General features: G+C 43.3%; 2 protein-coding genes across 2 annotated transcripts; both read right to left on the bottom strand.

The window, feature by feature from the left end:
* Nucleotides 1-2,386: 2,386 nt before the first annotated feature.
* On the bottom strand, nt 2,387-7,917 carry b3gat3 (beta-1,3-glucuronyltransferase 3 (glucuronosyltransferase I)). Its single transcript, XM_071534433.1, is given in 9 exon segments — nt 2,387-2,674; nt 2,979-3,182; nt 4,321-4,407; nt 4,908-4,959; nt 4,961-5,064; nt 5,897-6,080; nt 6,164-6,344; nt 7,259-7,366; nt 7,832-7,917. Coding segments are annotated over 9 exon segments (1,086 nt in total). The 5' UTR covers nt 7,899-7,917; the 3' UTR covers nt 2,387-2,575.
* A 318-nt stretch (nt 7,918-8,235) lies between these two features.
* On the bottom strand, nt 8,236-20,187 carry naa40 (N-alpha-acetyltransferase 40, NatD catalytic subunit). The gene is made up of 8 exons (XM_071534431.1): nt 19,850-20,187; nt 16,384-16,479; nt 14,307-14,359; nt 13,982-14,077; nt 13,180-13,338; nt 12,823-12,906; nt 12,551-12,628; nt 8,236-12,341 (listed from the first exon to the last, which is right to left on the bottom strand). The coding sequence occupies exons 1-8, from the start codon at nt 19,853-19,855 to the stop codon at nt 12,194-12,196; spliced, it is 720 nt and encodes a 239-aa protein (XP_071390532.1). The 5' UTR covers nt 19,856-20,187; the 3' UTR covers nt 8,236-12,193.
* Between the last annotated feature and the right edge of the window lie 271 nt (nt 20,188-20,458).

The following is a 20,458-nucleotide window of genomic DNA, read 5'->3' as shown; positions in this document are numbered from 1 at the left end:
TGCCTCTGTCTACAGTTCTGTTGCATTTTATCCAGATTTCTCCTCTTCAGCGATGACACATCAGCACCTGTAAACCTAATAAACCCAGTCTGAAGCCTGTTCTATGTAGAAAATGTCCTTGTTGTACACTCTGTGCCTTGGGAGATCAGTTGATATTCAGAAAAAAAAAAACATCTGTCACATCCTCATTTCAGCATTAACTTACCACTAATGTCTACATGCTATATCCAAAACATGTATTTTTAAGGACGTTATTAAACACTGTAATGAGCAAGAATGGATAAAAAGTCTTCTATGTATGGGGTGTAAGAGATAAAGAAAGGCGTCTTAAGAAAATTTGTGACGTGACACTTGCCACTGAAACACCCAAGGAGAGTTTGTAGGAGGAGTACTTTTGGATTTGGCTATAAAATAAATCCTAATAAATTTCCTCCATTTTGCCTGCAGGCAGTTAAAGAGCAAGGTCGAAAACAACTAGACAAAAAAAGAACCATTAAAAAAAGAGACACTGATAAAATGTTTTAGATTGTTTTGTTTTATTTTTCAAGGCCAGAGACAGACAGTTAAGACTCTATCACATTGTACAACGTAAAGAACAATATCATAATAAATACATTATACACCAGGAGAGAAAGGACTTAACAGGCACTAAGAACACTGAAGCAGGCACTAGCTGTTTTTACAGTATCATACAACAGTAGCTGAGGAGCACTTGTTTTATTGTTCGTGTTATTTTGCTGTTTGTTTTACCCACTTCTGCAGCTGGTCAAATGCCAAGGAGGTTAAATCAAGCACAGCTCAAGTAGTTCAATTTATATCTGAAGCTTTTCTCAAATATACTTTTGAACCACTGCTATAATGTACCAGGGATTTCCTGCATACTAGGCAGCAAATTCAAGTGTTTATATCCGACCATCTAAATATGGAAAATGGACCATGTGTTCTGTATATCTTTATTGCGTAAGGCATTTGTATGAGTTTCTATAGTGTCTTTTCCTTGCTTAGGGCTTCTGAATGGATTCCACAAGCCTTATGTTTACTTCTGAAGGTTACTGCACATTCTTAGCCCTTCCCTCCACTGGGAACCTCTTTTTTAGAAAGCAGTACTAAAAAGATGCATATGGACAAAGCGAGACTAGCACTTAACGCTTTGAGCTCTGAAAACATGCTCAGCTCTCACTGCTGTCGGGAACACGCAAACATCATTTCATTTCCACCGAATTCAAGTCAACGCAATTCCCTACGAATGACGCAGGCAGCCCTTTGGCCAATCAGTAACAAGGCCTTAGTTTCAAAGTTTGAAATATTGACCTTTAATTACAGCGCCCCCATTAGGCCAAACACTGTCATTTGTAAGGATAGCTGCGTGTGTGGAATAAGTTGCGTGTCAATGGGACTTACGATGTAGGAGTGAGGGCCTTTCAAATTTACACTGCCAAAATGCATCATCCCTCCAAGTTTCATCAAAGATGGACCAGTGGTGTGACCTGTAATTATTGCACCCCCATTGGGCCAATCAATGTAATTACTGAAACACAGTGCACAGATGCATCATCTCTCCAAGGTTTGTCAAAATCAGACCAGTGGGACAGAAGGAGACAGCCCAATCCATATGTAATTGGCCTGATGGGGGTGCTATAATTAATGATCTTCATTGTGGAGTGTGTGTGTGTGTTTGTGTTCAGGGGTGTTAACAAGAAAATGAAGCCAGCGCTTTAGAAAGAGAGGTACCCAGTGGACACATAACCTTAGAGAGTCCTCAACCAGGCGATGTAACCTCAGTAAAACCAAGGAAAACCCTGATACACACACTAACACACAGTCAGCACAGATGCAGCGACACACTCACTCGGCTCACGACTCACACCGTCCGTTTACTGTAGCTACAATACACACACATGCGCGCGCACACAGGCACACACGCTTACTACCAGCCACAAAACGACACAGACAGGCATGACCGGGTCCATTTAAATATGTCGCCTCTGACAGACGCTTTTATATTTACAGTATTTACAACCTAAGAGTTCCATATACAGCATCAAATAACAGCAGAGTAACCTTTACACGGTATGTGTGTGTGTTTGTATGTGTTTGTGTGTGTGTGTGTGTGTGTGTGTGAGTGGTGTGGGGGTGAATAACCTTTTAGGGGTGTTGTCATTATGTATCTTGTGTGTATGTGGGTGTCTACTGTTTTTGTTGGAGACAGTTTTTTGACTTCATGTTCATTCATACTTGGTGTGTACATATACAGTACATGTACGTGTGTGTGTGTGTGTGTGTGTGTGTGTGTGTGTGTGTGTGTGTGTGTGTGTGTGTGTGTGTGTGTGTGTGTGGGGGTGGGGGGGGGTGGTAGCCATTGTAATAGGCTCCCTACCATGTGTCTATCCAGTGTATGTATGTAAGTAGAAATGTAAGTAAATTTCTAAACAAATCCTCTTGTTGATGGAGCAACAATGCAGCAGCAGTACAGCGAGCTTGCAAGAAGTGGGACTTTTACAATAATGACAACTGTAAGGAGATAGCTGCAGTTTCTGTGTGTGTGTGTGTGTGTGTGTGTGTGTGTGTGTGTACTTCAGACCTCCACTGCGGTGTCTGAACCCAGTCCCTGAGCCTGCAGAGCCTCCTCTCTCTTCATCTTCGGTTTCTCTGTCCGTGTGTGCCACACCAGCACCTAGAGACACACACACACACATTTTAGCCATAAAATATGTACACTCAAGTGCAGGCAAGTCCATTTTTGAAATCAAGTCCAACCCCACTGCTCGCTTTCTCCGTAATCTCTTTCTCAAAAGTTTCTACGCTCTGCACACGTTGAATGCTACACCAAAGAAGACCTGATGTGCATTTTGCACATTATGGCCTGGGTTACCCTCCCAAATAGAGGATTTGCAGATTTGATGATTTTGTCACTTTTCAGCTGAGCTACATCTGCTCTAAACATAGGATTTGACAAAAGTTCTTCTCCCTCCTCATACCTTAGAACAGTTGTCTGCCTTGGGCTCCAGCTCGTCCATGGTGACCAATCCCTGAAGGAAGCTGCTTTCCAGGAAGCCCATCGGTGCATCTCCGTCGAAGCAAGCGTCCGGATTTTCCAGGACCAGTTTGAGGGAGACGGCGAAGCCGGCCATGTCCAGAGGGAAGGGGCGACTGGGGCGCCAGCCGGTGTGGAAGCGCACCACCTTGGAAGAACGATTAACACCACAAGTAAGACTTCAGTGCTTGTATTGGTAATACTTGAATTGAAGTGGTGCTGCTCATAAGGTAATACAAGGCATCAGTGCATTATAAGCACATTATGAGTGCATGATAATTATTATAATTTAAGCATAATAGTAAACACAATGTGGAAACAATTTAGGGATCTGAATACTTCACAGAGCAACTGTATAGCCTAGTTAACAACATGATAGTAAAGTGAATTCTCTGATGTTTGTCTGACGATAATATTGTAAGAAAAGTTCATCTATGCCTCTAATGGGCTTAGAATTTGCTTGTAATGCATCACAGTGAATTTCAAATAAAGTGCTACCTTTTTTTAATGATATTATGAGACATTAAGACCCAATTTACATCTGGCATTACAATCCCAATTTAGATACAAAAAAGATAAATAAATACATACAATTGAAACCCTGCACACACCCTTGCAACCTGAATACCTTTGACAAAAGGCACTACAGTAGCAGGTTGGGCAGCAAATTGGCCTAGATTAGATTCCTATTGCTCTGTAACCTGACGCGCCAGATGGTTTGTTACACAGAACCATCTGGGAAGTCGTCATTGGAAACTGTTTGGAAAAGGGCAGGCACTTTCAAAAAATACTTGGCAGGTGATTGGCTGAACCATCTGTCTATCACCGTCTATCACAGGCTAACTTAAACCAATCAGATCAACGAACCATATAAACAAACTCTTACCGAAGCCAGTCGGGAGTTCAGAAATAACTGATGTTATAGCAGCATCTACGCTAGCCTCTTTAGGAGCCGCCATTGTTGTGAACGAACAGTCGCTTCTCGCTGTCGGCACACCTAAACCACGCCCCTAGCTGCCCTCATAGGACGCTGATTGGTCCGCACCGCTGTGGTTCAGCCACAAACGCATAACTTGAAGCCTGGCAAGATGGATTCTCGAGTGATCGTGATCTTGCAAATCCAGCTGCCTTGCAAGGTAAATTGCTCTGTGTAATTTGGCTAATAAAGTAATGTTCTCCTTGAATGAAACAAAACTCAGGCTCTTCAACTTTATCAACCTGGGGCCAAAGCAAAAAAAAACAAACAAAAAAAAACAGTTCATGAGAATACATTACAAGGTACCCACCTTTCCTCCTTCAACCACAGGCCTCTCGTACCTCATCCCTCCAACCAGCCCCACCGGCCACACTGACACCCGCTGGGTGCTCCTCATCTGGGAGGAGGGGGGAGGGGAGGGGAGGAGAGGAGAGTGATGAGGAGGTGGAGGACAGGAAAGAGAGGGGAAAAGAGGTAGAAAAAGATGTGAGGATTATCAATCACTCAGCTATTCTTGGCATTAGCTGTTCTTGTTTAGTCATGGCTCATTAACTACTCACACTCATTCATACACACACACACACACACACACACACACACACACACACACACACACACACACACACACACACACACACACACACACACACACACACACACACACACACACACACACACACACACACACACACAACACACACACACACACACACACACACACACACACACACACACACACACACAAACTGCTTCTTAAAAATAGCTGTAGACTTTGTTACTGACATCAGTAACAAAGTAAATCAATCTCTGTTGGCAGTCTGCCCCCTGCTGAGCCACATAAAGACACACATATACACACACAGACACACACACACACACACACACTCCAACACCCACCTCTTCAAATAGCTGTAGGCTGTATGTGTTATCATCATCAGCAAAGTAAACCCTGCTGGATGTCTGCCCCTTGCTGAGCCCTTCTGTCCTCTCTGAGCCACCGTAGGCCCTCGTTCCTCTGCTCGGCTCCGCGAGGCTTCAGCCAGCTGGGGTCACCCTGGGGTGTCAAATGAGCGTTCAGATTGTGGCACTTTCAAAAAGCTGTTTTGTTCAGCAGGAATGCACAATTAATAGAGACAAAAAAAATAATGAAATTGCAAAGAGGCTGTAAATCAGAGGGAACATGCTGTGATGACATGCAGATCTTTGCTTGATAAAAATTCAAGAGGAAATTATGTGGAAAGAGCAGTATGATTTTGTCCATATGGTGAAGCCACACACAAAAAACTTCTGCCGTGCCAGTTAGCATCATACTTTCTACATTCCCAACCTTACTGGGAAAACACAGGATGACCATAGTAATGCTGATGTTGTAAGTGTCATGTCATAAGAGCTTTAGTTTTGAAACTGTAGTTAAAAGGGCAATAGAAATGACCATAATGTATCTGTGGGGGGTTGATATGGTTGTTGAGCAGCAATAATGACTCAATGATTACTTCACCAGCTGCTGAGATTTCTGGCTTTTGGAACAAAAACTCCCCTCCCATTAGCATTTCAAGACACTCCCAATCCCAACCTAGCTTACTCCTCTCCATTATGAAAATGTGACTATTGTTTGTGTCCATTAAAGGCTTCCATAACTCAAGAGGACTGGAAGCGTGGGGGTGAGGGGGTTTTGACACTTGTATAGGCGGAGACAAGTTCTATCAGTGTTGCTGCAATTCCTACTAGTAGCTGATAGAGGTCGATAAAGTTAATGTGCCCATTTCACATTTTCTGATTTTACTGTCATCTCTGATTGTAGCCCCTAACCCATAAGTCAGCTAACAATGTCAGCTAATGCCATGGGAGAGTGTGGGGCGTATGGGTGAGTGTGTGTTTCCACCCACCTCCTGCAGTTTGCGGTCCTTGGGCGTGGGTGTGTGCAGGTGCGTGTAGCTCAGGCCGCTCTTGGCCAGGAAGTCGGTCACCAGGGGCGTCTTGTGGGGCGAGTCCTCCACCAGGATCCAGTGGAGCTGAGGAACATGGAGGAAGGTCTGAGACAGGCGGGTCAGCTCCGCCTTCTGCACCAGCCTGCACAGGGACACACAGGATGAGTTGGACAGTGTGTATGTGATAGAGAGAGACAGAGAGAAACGGGGGAGGGTGGACTCTACCTTGCGTATGTCGGGGTGATGACAAAGATGGTGGGCTGGGACGGTTTAGCTAGCTGTTTCTGGGGCTGTTTGGTCACCTCCGACTTCCTCATCTGCTCCTGCAGACGGTGCAGCTCCCCCCGCAGCCGGGAGATGGTACGGTCCTTGGGCAGGTCATGCTCTGTGCAGTCGCAGCGCTGACCTGCATTATATGAGGGACAGAGCAGAGGAAGGGAGTTTAAAATGCAGTAGCAGAGAGTGTTTTCCCTGCCTCATCAACTTGTTCTCTCATCTTAACTAGAGGAAAATCCTGTTTCAACATAAATGCAGTTTTAACCTATTCTGTTATTTTGCCACTCACTGGGACAGTTTTAGGTAGCTCAAAAGTTTTTTTCTGACTACCTAAAGAAAAAGTTGAACCCTACAAAATATTTTGTTCCTCTTTGTGAGAGGAAGTGTATTCCTTATATGTGAGCTACAATATTGTTAAATCTCCTCCTGCCCAATGAAGATTGTTTTGTGGTGTCTTCAACCTGCCATCCTTACACAAAAGTCCCAAACCTAAACCTCCTCAAAAGCCCATAAAACCACCTGGAGTAGGAAAAAAACACTAGAACTGAATAGCTCCTTGAGGGAAATGCAATAGGTCGTGTTCCTGCTACGTGAAGACAAAATCTAAAGCAATGAGAGAGGATGTAAGAAATCAGATGTTCGGACTGAATGCTTCATCTATAAAGTGGCCAAGGGAGGTAAAGACAGGTGAAATGTGTATTTGTTAAGGAGAAGAGAAAAGGAGATGAAGGTTTACCATTTCACTGAGCAAAATGGGTGAGGTGAGATGAGAAGTTGAGTCTAGTCAGAGCAATGCAACCTTTTGGTAGATAAGATGTATTTCCAATAGTATACAGCAAAAAAAGAGGCTTCCTCATATGTTGGTAAAGGTAAAGACAGAGTAGACAGTAGCTCTTTGCTGAATACAAGAGGACTGTGAGGGTTGAGTGAAAATTTGTGATAAACTTTCACAGCAGGTATGGGGGAGTGAAGTGACTGACTGAGCTGGCTTTATGTTTTATGAGGCTTAGTTTACCTGCTGATGGATCCAGTCCGGACACTTACCGAGCTGCATCAGCGCGTAGACGAGGCCCATGAGGGAGACCATGAAGTAGAGCACAAACACCGTCTTCAGCTTCAGCTTCATCCTCGTTGCCATGGCACCCCGACCGGCTGAAAGGGTGACAGTGGATAATATCAGTCACAAAGCAATACACCATAAGCATTTTTTTCCCATTATCTTCTATCTTAACTTCTCCTGAAATTATGCCTGCCGAAATGAACACTGCTAAAATGTATTTTATGTGCTGAAATTCGGTTTAATATCTCGACTGGCACTCAACATTTTAGCTAGCCACCTTAACTAGCCGTTATAATCTTGCTATAGCTTACGTTACTAGCCCAACCTTGAGACCAAGGGGTGTATTACTAGTCAGAAACATTAACGTTACCTGTGAGACTAATGACAAACACTGAGGTTGAGGATGAACTTGTGTTACATCCCCGTTTGATTTGAAGGTGGGCGATTACATGTAACTTGGAGGTAAGTCAATGTTAGCTAAGCTATGTTGGGCTAGGCGTTAGCTTTACATGACCGTTAAACATTAAACAGCCTGCCTAACATCTGTCGGCACTTACCAAGGGCGAGAAATCTTGGAAGGCAGAAACGCAAAAGGCACCTCAGTGCATCAGAAAATCCATTCATTCGGTTAGCTAGGACATCTTTTTTTGCAGCAGCAGAGCACCAACAACTTCCTGTTACAGTGCAGCACAGTAAAGACACCCCTAGAAACAGTTGTACACAAACATAGTTCCGCAAGAGCCACTTCTCACAAAAGTCTACCTTATGCCTTATTTACTTTTTTATTTTGTGGGTAAATCCAAGTGTTATAATAATGCCACTATGTTAAAAACGTTTCATGACTCCCTTAATATATTATATGAAAACATCTGCAGTTGTTTGTATTTTGGTTTCTTGAAAATAAAAACAAGTGTTCATCATAGCAAGACAAAGAACAAGGGGCATCTGTCTAGAAGTCAAACAACTTTCCTTTATTTGTAACATACAAATAAAACACTGACAAGGCAGAAATGACTTAATTTTCCCTTTCATTGTCGGGTAAGCACAGGACTGTAACACTCACTCTTAAACATGGAGTTTTTTTAAACATCGTTTTTAAAAAAAAGTGTTTTACCTGTAAAAGGCCAAAAAAATGAAAATGGATCCACAACAGCTTATATATACATAGAGAAAAAGATCAAGAAGAAGGAACACATAGGAGGAAGGAGGGCGGGTAGAAAATTAAAAGTATCCAACAAGATCGGTGAGGGTATTCAACCATATTGTAAAATAAAAGTATGGAGTGACATAAAATAAACTGGTTAAGTAGGCTCATTTCCAAACTGAAGTTGTTTTTTTGTTTTTTTTTCACAAAAGCATTTTCACTCCCAATGAGCCTTCCTCAAACACAGCCCGCCTTTCTGGATTGACTGCCACTTCTGAGCACAGATCTAGGGTCAGCTCATACTCAAATTGTCACTTAAAATGAGATTTCACTTGCATGCACATTCATGCCTCCACAGGAGTTCAGGAGCATCCAACATCAGTTCAGGCTTTTTCCCAGCTCTTACTGTAGTAAACAGTAAAATTACCTCTTGAAAAGTAGTGTTACCTGGGTCCACTTTGCTTTGTTTTTTGTGTTAAAAGTAAGAGTTTTAGGCTTGGTTTTTAAAATCAAAGTATACAAGTGTTGGTGGCCACAGTCTACAGAGTGACCGATATTGGCCGCTGATCATTCATGAACTCCTACAGAAGTTTGTACCCTAAAAAAGGAGGAAAAGGTTTACCAAAGTGAAATGTTACTTTAAATATGATAGCATGACACTGACTCTAGATCAGAGCTGAGGGGCAAGTCAATCCAGCCTACATCCAACTCACAACATGGCTGTTAAGTAAAACGGAGGAGGTTTGTTTACATTTGAATAACCTGAGAGAGAGAGAGACTCGGTCGGTCAGTCGGTCGGTTATACTGCCACTATGAACAATATCCTTTTTTTTTGTAACCTATGCAGTAAAAATTAACGATTGTACTTATCAGAAGTTAGTCTAAAACTTAAACATACAAGCAAAATGTTGTTTACATTTTTTTTTTGTTCATTACTGTTGTTCTAACAAGCATGAAACACCAACATGTGGTCTCTGAGTGCTAGATAGCTGGACTATTCCTTCTCATTGTCTTTTCCCCCCATCTGGAAACAACCAAAAACAGCGTTCACCCCTGGATCTGGGCAATATGTATCAACTTCAAATGTCAATCTCCCCTATTTCACACAGTGTGAATTTGAAGGTACTCTGATCCACATTAGTTGCAGGAATCTTTAACCACAGCAGTGTGGAGAGTACTAGCGGCGTCCTGTCGGGGGAGGGAGGTGGTTTGATGGGAAATCAAAATGGATGGCACCCCACCACATGATGATATGTCCCCTTATCATATAGTGAGAAAACACCATCTTCACTCCCTACCGGCCCTCATGTAAAATCTGAACATATTCACCCTGGTCCTGGAGTGAAAGGGTTTTCTGGTGGTTTCTAGAATGGGGATCTAACCCAGCTGACTAGCACTCTAGACTGTCCAAAAATACCCTGAAGGTTTTGTAAACAGATATGGAAACGACAAGACCCAAGTGGTTACAGCAGCCTTTCTAGGTTGGCTTAGATGGGGTATCTAGAATCCTAACTGGAAATCTGGACTTGGTGACCCAAAAGCATCTTGGGGTTAAGATCATATTTGACCCATTTAAAATCAATGGACAGAAGAGATACAGTCCAAAAGGTAAGTATGGAGACATCAGTACAGAACAATGGTCTAGTGAGTCAAGAGCAAAAAAGACCAACTTTACCTGACAGTCCAAAATGTTACACTACTGACCGTATGTGCCAAGATGCTTTGAGGAATAAGAAACCTCTGCATTAACTTCAAATTTCATACAAGTCCCCCCTTTCACATACTTTTAACCATGCACTGATGTTCATGGGGGATTTGAGTGAAATATTAAAGTCACGCTGCCAGTCCCGCGTGAGGATTTTAGCTACCGGTTCAAACAGTGTAGCTAATGATCAGAAGAAGCATAGCTGTTGTGTAATCCTGATTTAGACGATGAGTTTCATTAAACAAACATTTTTAAACTTGTCATGCAAACTACTGATGGTGGGTTGGGAGTGGGGGGGTGAGGGCCGGGGGGGAAGAGGGGGATTAATCTCAATAAAAAGACCTTGAATTCTCTGCAGTAACATCCATCCATCCATCCATCCATCCACTCTCCTTCCTCCAAGCTACCTTCCATCTGCTAATAGCACTCATCAACTTAAAATAACTGGGTTAATGACAGCTGTGTAATGGAGTGGTGACTGATAGCAATCCTCCTCTATGTTAAAGCAATATGATTTGCTCGTGGTAACAAAATGTGGGAGAGTGAGAGGGGAAGGAGGATGGATTTTGTAGTTTTCAAATATAGCCAAAGGTAGCGTTAGCATCAACTTGTTTGTCATCAGTACCTTTTCAAAAGGGAGGAAGAGACGGAGGGAAGGGGGAAGAATGCAATTTTACAAAAGGTGACTAGAGGTGAAGGTAGCATAAATGGGCCTGCTGTCATCAGCACTTTTAGGGCATGGAGCGAGGATGGAGGAAAGAAGAACAGGGGGAAGGGAAAGAAGGGTGCAACTTGACAGAACTGAAACACGGGAAAATGCAGAATCAGTAAGTGAATCAGCCGCTGTCTATAGGCAGGAAGGAAGGAAAAGATGAAGGGAAGGAAGAGTGGAAAAAAGAGAGAAGGATGCATTTTCACAATTATGGCGAGGTCGCATTAAAAAGACCCCATGAAATGGAAATCTTAGCTCAGTTGCCTCTGAGAAGAAAAAGTGGGCAGGAGTTATGCGAGTTGAGCAGCTGAATGAGAATAAACACACACTGGTACTCTGTCCATATGGGAGGGAAATACTGGGATTACTCCCTTGGTTGAATACAGATTTACGGCAACAGGAGATAAGAAAGAGGAGATTCCTAACAATTAGAGGAGGAAGAGCAGGAGAGAATGTGATCTTAGTCGTCTTGCCTCATTAAGTTAAGGATTTAAAAAACAAAGCGGGGGAGAGGTCGATGTGTAGGTATCACCTGAGTGATGGGACTAGAGAAGATGGGAAGTCCTAATAGTTAATTGTAACCATGTAACAGTAGTAGGACAGGCCAATGTGGTTCCAAACAGTACAGTTGTTGCTGGCTGCAGTGCTGCTGTTACACAAATAACTCATGTATAACTTGCAATGTACCAGGTAATGTAGCACAGTACACTACAGTGCAGCAGGGCTTCTTAAACTGCTTCACGGGACCCAAACCAGGTAAAATGTAACCTCATCCTGGGACCCAGGTTCATTAAAACAAGCTAGCACACTTGTTGTGAGGTCCCAAATGAATAAGGTCCATGAGCTGCATTGGGTCCCGAGCAATAGTTTAAGAAACTCTGCAGAATGATTCAATACAGTGTAGAACAATAGGAGATGAGAGCAGGGTGGGATGAGTTATAAAGTAGCTGGAGGGGTGGATAGCGTGAGCACAGGGGGGGCGGTAGCTTTTACATGACTGGGAGCTAGAGGACTGGGGGGGAATGGGGGCTTGGACATCAGACCAGGAAGTAGGAAAACAGGGGCTATGTGTGAAAGCTCACACTGCGTACTACCTCCTAAATCGTATGTAGCAGGAATACACAAAAAACTATCGACACATAAATCTCAATCCATAATGCGACATCAACATCTGTAGCCAAGTATGGTGCGCTCCACCATTCGGTTCATTATTAACGGCACTCTACGGGCGTTTAACTTCCAAATGTTCTGAGCAGGTAAACTCAAAATGCCTGCTAGATAGCAGGCAGCGCGAGCTTTCACACACAGCCATGAAAGTTGCTGGTTTTTAAACCAATCGGCGGGGCCGTTGCAGCCGATCAGTGGCAGCAGCCCCCGCAGTGCCCGCCCCCGTGGGTGTGTCCCGCCGAGGCCTCGCCGTGTTTGGTCCGCCGGCTGAGGATCTCGTAGGAGCAGTCGTCACCGCAGCAACCGGACATGCTGGGCGAAGTGTCATCGATCTCAAACCTGGAGGCGCGGAGAGAGGGATCACATAAAAAACCAGGATGGAGGGAGACGGACAAGTAAAGCGACTGAATTTGTGTTCACAAATATTGACTCAGGTGCTCAAGACCGGGGAAGCGGAGAATGTTCCAATTCTGTCAGTTTGCCCTTTTAAAGTTAGACTGCCCATAGCTCCATCTTTAAAAACAGAGTGCACTTCATGATGTACTCACTGTAAAGCTTCCCTGAAGAACTGGTAAGCCCCGTGGTTGTGTTTGAATACTGTCAACATCACTTTCTTCATCTGTGTACTAGAGAGAGAAAGAGCAAGAAAGAAACAAAGCTTAAGAAAAAAGGGAGAAAGATATTGCCTTATTATTATATAACTGTAGTGAATGTGACACAGGCATATTTCCAAAACCATGCACCCTAGTTTCCCCTGGTTGTTAGTCCACACTCGGGCCAAACAGCATCAAACAACCATAACAGTACCAGTAGATTTTACCTATTAGCGATGAGCTGTAGTATCTGGATGAGGAACTTGCCCAGTCCTTTCCTCCTCACTCTGCTCTCTAGCTGCACCTCGTAACTGCAGATTCAAGACAACAGGTTAGACCAGTGTGAGGTTGGATTGATTGATGGGTACTGACTCAGATTAGTGGCGCTCATTTCCCTCCTTTTCCAGAGCTGATTGGCTGGTTCATGGAGTCATGTTGAGGTCAGCATGCTGGAAAATGTTCGGTACCAAAATGAAGTACACAAGTGAAATATTGCTTTGCCCCTGCTCTTGCCACAAAGAAAAGCTATTGCGCTAAAGCAAAGAATTGCTTGAAATCCACAAACAAGGGGATCGGTGTCTTACCAATAAAGAACTTCCTCCCCGCACTCCACGTCAAATCGGAAGTGGGAGAAGGCGACGGGGGCGGAGTCGGCGTCGCGGGCCAGCAGGTACCACGCCCTCTCGTCCTTCATCTCCTCCCTCTTTTCCCTCTCCTTCCACCCCCACTCGCTCTGCTCATACCTGCAGCAGGGCGGATTGAAAATGGGTCAGCCCGAACGTGACCTGAAATGCTAATTTTACCCCTTGCATTTTACCCATCAGCCGGCCCCGGCGCCGCCACTCAAGACGGACGTGTTTTCTAAATGGAACAAATTTTAGTTCCGACCGACTGCACCCATTTGCCAAATTGCAAACTACACAAATTCTGGCAAAGTTTGAGAGAATAAATTGTAGTCAATCCCCCCCTGTCCCCTTCATCCTTCCTGCCCTCCCTCCATCCCCCGTACAATTCTGTCCCCATCATTTTTCAACTTCAACTGCCTCTGTTCTCCTTCGTTCCCCACAGGCTCCTGAATCTGTACGGTCTAATTCATACTCCGATACAAAGTGTTTCAACTGGGGGGAAATAATGTCTGCCACTTCTTACTGGGTAGCAATTTGATGTCACTTTTGTGGTCGCCTGCACACAAACAATTTGTCACTCGTTTGCCTTTCTCCTCGCGAATATAATGCCCATTGTTTTCAGCGTCGCCCACTTCACACCTACAGTTCATATCTATGCAAGCCTGTCTATGCAGCTGTGTAAAGGATGGGTCTTGAACTACAACTACTAAGAATAGAACAGAATAGAATAGAATAGAATAGAATAGAATAGAATACTTACAGTGTCTGCATGTTGGATCTTGTGAGTTCGTAGGCCCACTCCACAGACAGGGGGTTGAGGGTGGACACTCTCTTACACTCTATCTGCAGGTTCAGCCTGGACAGGGGGACAAGTTAACAAGGTCAGTAACATTCAGAATGAGTGTGTGTGTGTGTCTTTGTCTAGTGTGTGTCTATTTATGAGAGTGGGTGAAAGAAAAGAGAGAGAAAAAAGGACAGAGAGACAAATACCCCCAGCTCTTCCCTCCATGTATTGAAATGCAACAAGTATGTAGTTCATGAAACACTGAGCAAGTGTGTTGCAGGCCTTGAATAACAATGCGTACCCATTTCTGTCGTACTTTTTGAAGACTGGGAAGGCAGCCAGTGGGTCATCGAGCTGTGAGAAGAAAGGGCAAAATAAACTTAAGAGACTTTCAAACATAAAATCAACATCAAAAGTCTTTCCCTCTTAAAAGGCCTGAATCACATTCTGAAAGATACTAAATACATTCTGAAGTCCTGTATTTTGATTTTTTCAAAGTTCTGAAAAAAAAATAAATAATTTTCTATCTACACGTCAAACTCTTCAAAAACGTTTGCAAATATACTGCAAATTGAGATGGTGCAGTAAATCCCTGACTACATTCTTTTAAACCCTCTGCCTCACCCACAGGCTCTGGAGCCAAAAGGGGGGCCAAACCGGGCTCATACAGAAAGACCAATTATAGGGCCATTACTGATTTAAGTCATAATAAGGGCCCATAAAGTCAGCCTTTCCTTGGCCCTGGGAATACGAATAATGGCCCTTGCCTCGTTCCTTCAGTTTTCTCAAATTAACAATACCCCCTTTTCCACAATAGGGCCCAGGGGAACTTGCCAGGGCCAAATTAAAATGTTTAGAAAATAGGACTGAATGCACTATTTGTGTATTTGAAACAATAGCCCAACTCATGCTTCCTCTCTGCTGGCAACAAGATAAACAAAAATAATAACAGAAATGTTGCTTTGGGAGAATTTTTTGCATTCCTGCTCTGTTGGCAAGTTGACAGTGGAGAGAAGCAGGAGGAGGGAGAGAAGATAGCGGCACACAGCACAGGCCAACCCACGATGCTGCAAGTACATGGGACGCGCCCCGTTCTGCAGAACCACAGAGTGCCCCATTTTGGGACAAGGACAGTGACACAGAAAATAAGTGAGCCCAGGCTGGCCCTGTTCAGGCCTCTTGTGGAAGACACTATAGCCTCTTGTGTACAGTCGGCTCTAGGCGGGTGTGACGAGGCGAGCCAGAGTTTCCGGTTCCTCCAGGCTTCAGCAGGGTTTACTCTGGGCTTTCACAATCCTCACACCTCTGCCCTCTCACTCCTTACAGCCTCCTAGCCTTTTTCAAGCGAAACAAGGTTTGGGGTGTGTTCTAGGACAGTGATTCTCAACCTTTTACATATCAAGGACCCCTAATTTAGTCCACACTGGAGCCACGGACCCCCGTTTGATGAGTTTTTGTCTTTCGGACAATATTTTTATCATTAGATATGATTTTGTCCAGAATTCCATGACTATCTGTATTGTAGATAGAGAGATAACAGTGAAACTATGATCAAAACAGTCATTCTTCTACATTCTCTAATTGTGTTAACTTCTTGTAAATGAAATAATGCTGAAGTTTAACAATTCATCAATTTGCTGGGGACCCCCTGGAACCCCCTCAAGGACCCCTGGTGGTCCCCGGACCACACGTTGAGAACCACTGTTCTAGGACATGGGCAGGATTTAAAAATTATGATCATCTGTTTAATTATGCAGAAATAAACATATGGCACTGTCTTTGCCTTTTCCTGTTATGCCCATGTTAATTATGGATGTGATTAGGGCAGGGAGTGCGATCACAGTTTCTGGTGTCATTAGACGGGGCGATGTCTTATGACTGTAGCTGAACCGGGGATGAAAAATCCAGGCTTACGATAGAGTGCCATGCTCTATGCAAGCCTTATGGAGCGCCTGCAACAGCATGTAACAAAAGGCCAAGTGGTGGACGCTTTTATGCGGAGCACTTTACAGTACCGTGAGTGCATTCATTTTTAACATGGGCAGCTCCGATCCAATGCCATTATCAACTGACAGAGCTACACAACCACAATAGCTTTGCAGTCGGCAAGCAGCTCACATTCTCAACCCATTTCTTCTTTAGTTTTCAGGGTATTTCACTTGTTTAGTTAACCCATACATACTTATTTCACAACTATAACAATGCCAAAAAGATTATAAACACAATATTTGTATATTAGAGATATATTTCCCCCCCCATTCTTTTATTATTATCTCACCATCGTCTCCCCAAACTCCTTTCGAAACCCCTCTAAGAAACTCCCCAGGTTGAGAATCGCTGCTCTAGCCTCATTGGTTAATCGCGCCCGGTGCTCTCACCTTATTGGCTGCGTCCACCTTGGCACAGACAGCGTCCATAGCCGCCCTTTCCTCCAGGCGCCGGGCCTTCTTCTCTTTCGCTCTGTTGGACTTCCTCTGGACACAGGAAATGAGAGGTAGAAGGAGGGAGAGGGAGAAGATTGGAGGAAAGGAGGAGAAGAGAGGAGGATGAATATGTGGAGGTGGGAGGAGAGATGTAGGAGGAAAAAGGAGGATTGAGAAAAGGGGGAAAGAGCGATGTGGAAGAGAGGGGGGGTTGAAAGGAATGGATGGAAGGAGAGAGGACACATGGAATAGAAGGAAAGAGAGAGGAGACATGGAAGGATAGAGGGAGGTGGTGAACACAAGATATTAAGAGACAGAAGATGGGCAATGGAGGAAAAGGGGGGGAAAGATGTGTCAAAATCATTTTACTCCCAGTCGCCATTGTCATTCACTGACATGCTATGCTGCTTAGATTTTAGAAGGGGAATTTATTTGCTCCACAGAACGTAAAATGGAAAAAACAAATTCTGTGATTAGCTGCTTTTTGAGTGGATTTACATAAGATACCCCCAGGTTTGTACCTCAAACCCTCACCCACACTTGGCAGCCAGCCAGAGACAAGACGAATTGTAAAAAGTCATTCATTTAATTGACTTTAATTTGCTTATTTTTTTTGCTGTGGCTCAATAAATCAACTTCTCTGTACCATATGAGAAATCATGTATCTAGATTGAGCATTTTTATTTAGATATTCACTATGGAGTTGGTTTGAAAAAGTTAGTGCTGGCTCTGTCAATCTTTGAAGGTGGGTTTGCATGCTAAGCTGCTTAGCATCAAACGGTAAGAATAGATACAAATGCCACTCTTCATTGTGTCTTCAATTGAACCAATTTGAGAAGCTCTAATAATGCAGTGAACAATGTGTTGGTTTGGTGGTATGGTAAAATTTCAAAGCATGAGGGGAGCAAGTTTGCCAGTTATCTGTTCCACTCTGCACACAGAGTAAGAAGGTGATTGATTTGCTCAATTTGAAATTCTTTTATTCAGCCAGGTCTTGCACAGCCAACTCGTCCTCATAAGACAAAGATCAAAGAACCCAAACCAGGCCGGGTCCACAGACACAGCACCAGGTTTCAGCCAGGTTACCGCTGTGCATTTGGCCAACGCTCAAAAAGGTGTTAAACATTTGCTAGCAATTCAGCCTTTGTTTTTTAGTGCAGTTTGAGGAGGGATGGAGGGGGAATCCCTGCCTCTTGTTAACACCATTTATGTAATATGTATGCCCCTTGTAAGCTATCATTTTTAGGCTAAATGTGGGGGGAAATAAGATTCTACTTGTTGAATCTTAGTTAAATTTAATCGAAGAATGCACCGATACCTCTCTTTACTGGTGATATGGATAAAGTATACCACTCCTAATCAGATGCATTACTTTTACTGACCAATAAACATTTAGACAATTAGTTGTGAGTGACTGGAAAAATGTGATTGAGATATTCATTTTTCTCCACTAGAGACACTGAACATTCTTCTGTGTGACAAAGGCAGAAAGCAAAGTTTCCTTCCTGTATTCATTTATTTATTTGGAGGCCTCATTTGCTCCAGCAGCAACTCCACCTCCACATATCATCATGACAACACAGACTTAATGACACAAGAACAGAACAAACAACATCAACCAAAATAACAACCACAAATCATGTCAAAACAAGACAAGTGAATGAGTGAAAAAGTCGATCATGCAGAAGAAATAGTAATAGATATCTTAAAGGTAAAAGTGAATATACATAAAAATACAATATCATTACTATTCATACTATTAACTTCATCACCGCCCTGTCCATAACAACAATATAAATAGCCAGACAGCAATAGCAAGCTAACAAGAAGCATAAGACTTGAAAGAGATCATTTTGTTCTATTGACTCACATCAGTCTTTGTCATCTATACAAAATATCACTGGGTGAGGAGAGCAGTTGCATGAGGAGACATAATTGTGTTAATAAAGTTTTAAAGTCTTGCTTTGATCTCTGATATGTTCCACGTTGCTCTTGGTATGAGATTAGAGTATTGGAGAAATACTCTGATACTGATATCCTCATTTAGCCTGGCCATGGCTCAATATCCAGTGATGGTATCAGCTCTAAAAACAAATCACACTCTGGCTGCATCTACTCCTTGCAAAGAACAGAACACACAGCTACAACAGGTTGCTATAAGCAGTTTCCACCAGAACAGTGCATTATCACTGACTGCTGGCTGTGTCTTTGCAATTTAAGTTACAGGTGTCCACCAAAAAACGGCTGTGTTGTGATGTAATGTAATACTGTGATTTAAAGTTGTGTTTCAGGGCTCAATTTGAACATTCCAGTTTATAGGATTTGTTAGGTTAATATGCCAGTGAAACAAACTAACTTCATAACAGTGAGTGACTACACATAATGATGTTTCATTACATATTGAGATTAATATAATTCATGGTTTCACATCTCCCTAAAGCATTCAGTGGGTAGTATGCATGCATTACCAGCTTTGGGGTGCCCCTATTTACAACAACACGATAATCAGGTTTGCAGTGACATGACTACAATGGACAAACGGTACAGGATTTGTCATGCAGCAGAGGACAAACAAGTGGGAATTAGCTAAATGCCTTCATTTCGTCCAGACAAGACCAGAGAAGGTTACTATTAAGGGAAGGAATGCATTCAAATGCCAACTATAGCTCAGAGAATTAACTCTGTACCAAGCACAGGAAGGCTGAGCTAGGACTCAGGAAGCACGTGGATTGGTTTATCTGGAGTGAAAGTGAAGGATAAACTCAGTCTACTTACAGAAAGTAGCTAACGTTAAAGCATTACACTTACGGAAACTAACTTAGCCTTACGGACTGACTCCAGGCCTGGTTCCTGGTGACAGGTAACCTCTCTATATCGAACCACACGGCAGTTATCGTCGGTGCCAAAGAAAGCACACTGGCTTGTTCGGTAAATGTACACACACCTTGCTATAAAAAGCGATTAACGTAAATAGCTAGCAAAGCACCACTCATAAAAATGGGATTCCCAAGTGGCTAACTTAGCTAGCAAGCTAACAATGTCACAACACACACAAGGATAACTTATCAACCGTGCACAGCGACAAGGGCAGCGGTATTGACAAGACAAAAACCACACACTTGCAGATTTGCGGTCGTAAACGGAATGCAGTAATAATGCTGAAACGGCTAGAAAAAGCCATGTGTAAGCCGGGGATACCAGGCTATCTGGACGGCGAGCCAGCTAACGGCTAGCACAGCCAAATATGTCCCGGTGCCAGCCCTACATCCATCCACCATGGTCTCCCCTTCCTTCCTTCCCTCTCTCTTTCTTTCTTTCTCTCGCTCTCTCACCATCATGCATTCACGTTCCCAAAACATTCACCTTTCATTAAATTACCTCGGACGGACACGTTAAGCAGAAACACACAGATAAAACTCACCCCCATTTCGTTGTGTCTTATCGATCACCTTGGAGAAATACACCTCTATTGTCCCTATGGTTACTGTTGCTGAATTATTAGTATCGTGACGAGAGAGAGAAGGGGGCCAGATTATGACAATGATAGTGTGCTAACGAGGCTAACTGGCTAGCGCGGACCGATGGAAGGGAGCGTATCACGAATTGGGCGCAATTTGATTATACCATCAATGAAAATTTAGCTATTTAATTCCTCTTTTAGCCGGATTGGCGCCAAGAGTATGAGGCTGAATTTATTACAGGTCCCTTGCCCTTTCTTTCCTCTCTCTCTCTCTTTTCTCCGTCGCGTCCAAGTATGCCGCCTTCACGTGCTTCTCGTAGGCTCCAACTTCCGAGATTGAGAGTCCCACATGCGACTCGTCGGTGCATTCAAGTGCTTTTAGTCGGAAATAATAGCAGCTGGGCCCTGTGAGGAAGTCGTTTTTTGGTCGCTGTTGTTCTCTTTTAGAAATCAAGTGGCGCAGAGTTACTTTACTGTAAAAAGTGTGACAAAAGTTCAACAAAGAGTGAAAATAGAAACATAAAACAATTACATTTTTTTTACCCAAAGCCAAACAAAAAATGCCAAACA

Source organism: Centroberyx affinis, unplaced genomic scaffold, assembly GCF_046629955.1.
Source record: "Centroberyx affinis isolate AG114_WGS23_722 - 3 ecotype Tasmania unplaced genomic scaffold, CSIRO-AGI_Caff_v1 ptg002542l_1, whole genome shotgun sequence".
NCBI classification, from domain to species: Eukaryota; Metazoa; Chordata; class Actinopteri; order Beryciformes; family Berycidae; genus Centroberyx; species Centroberyx affinis.
Note: the sequence above shows the minus strand (reverse complement) of the source record. Positions and strands in the feature narration are given on the sequence as shown.

Bases quoted from the DNA above. Each gene is read 5' to 3' on its own strand.
- naa40 (XM_071534431.1), bottom strand. The intron at 14,078-14,306 runs GTACGCATTGTT...CCCCCTGTCCAG, and splicing joins AAAAAGTACGACAGAAATGG to GCTGAACCTGCAGATAGAGT. The intron at 12,342-12,550 runs GTGAGTACATCA...CCGCGCCTCCAG, and splicing joins TTCTTCAGGGAAGCTTTACA to GTTTGAGATCGATGACACTT.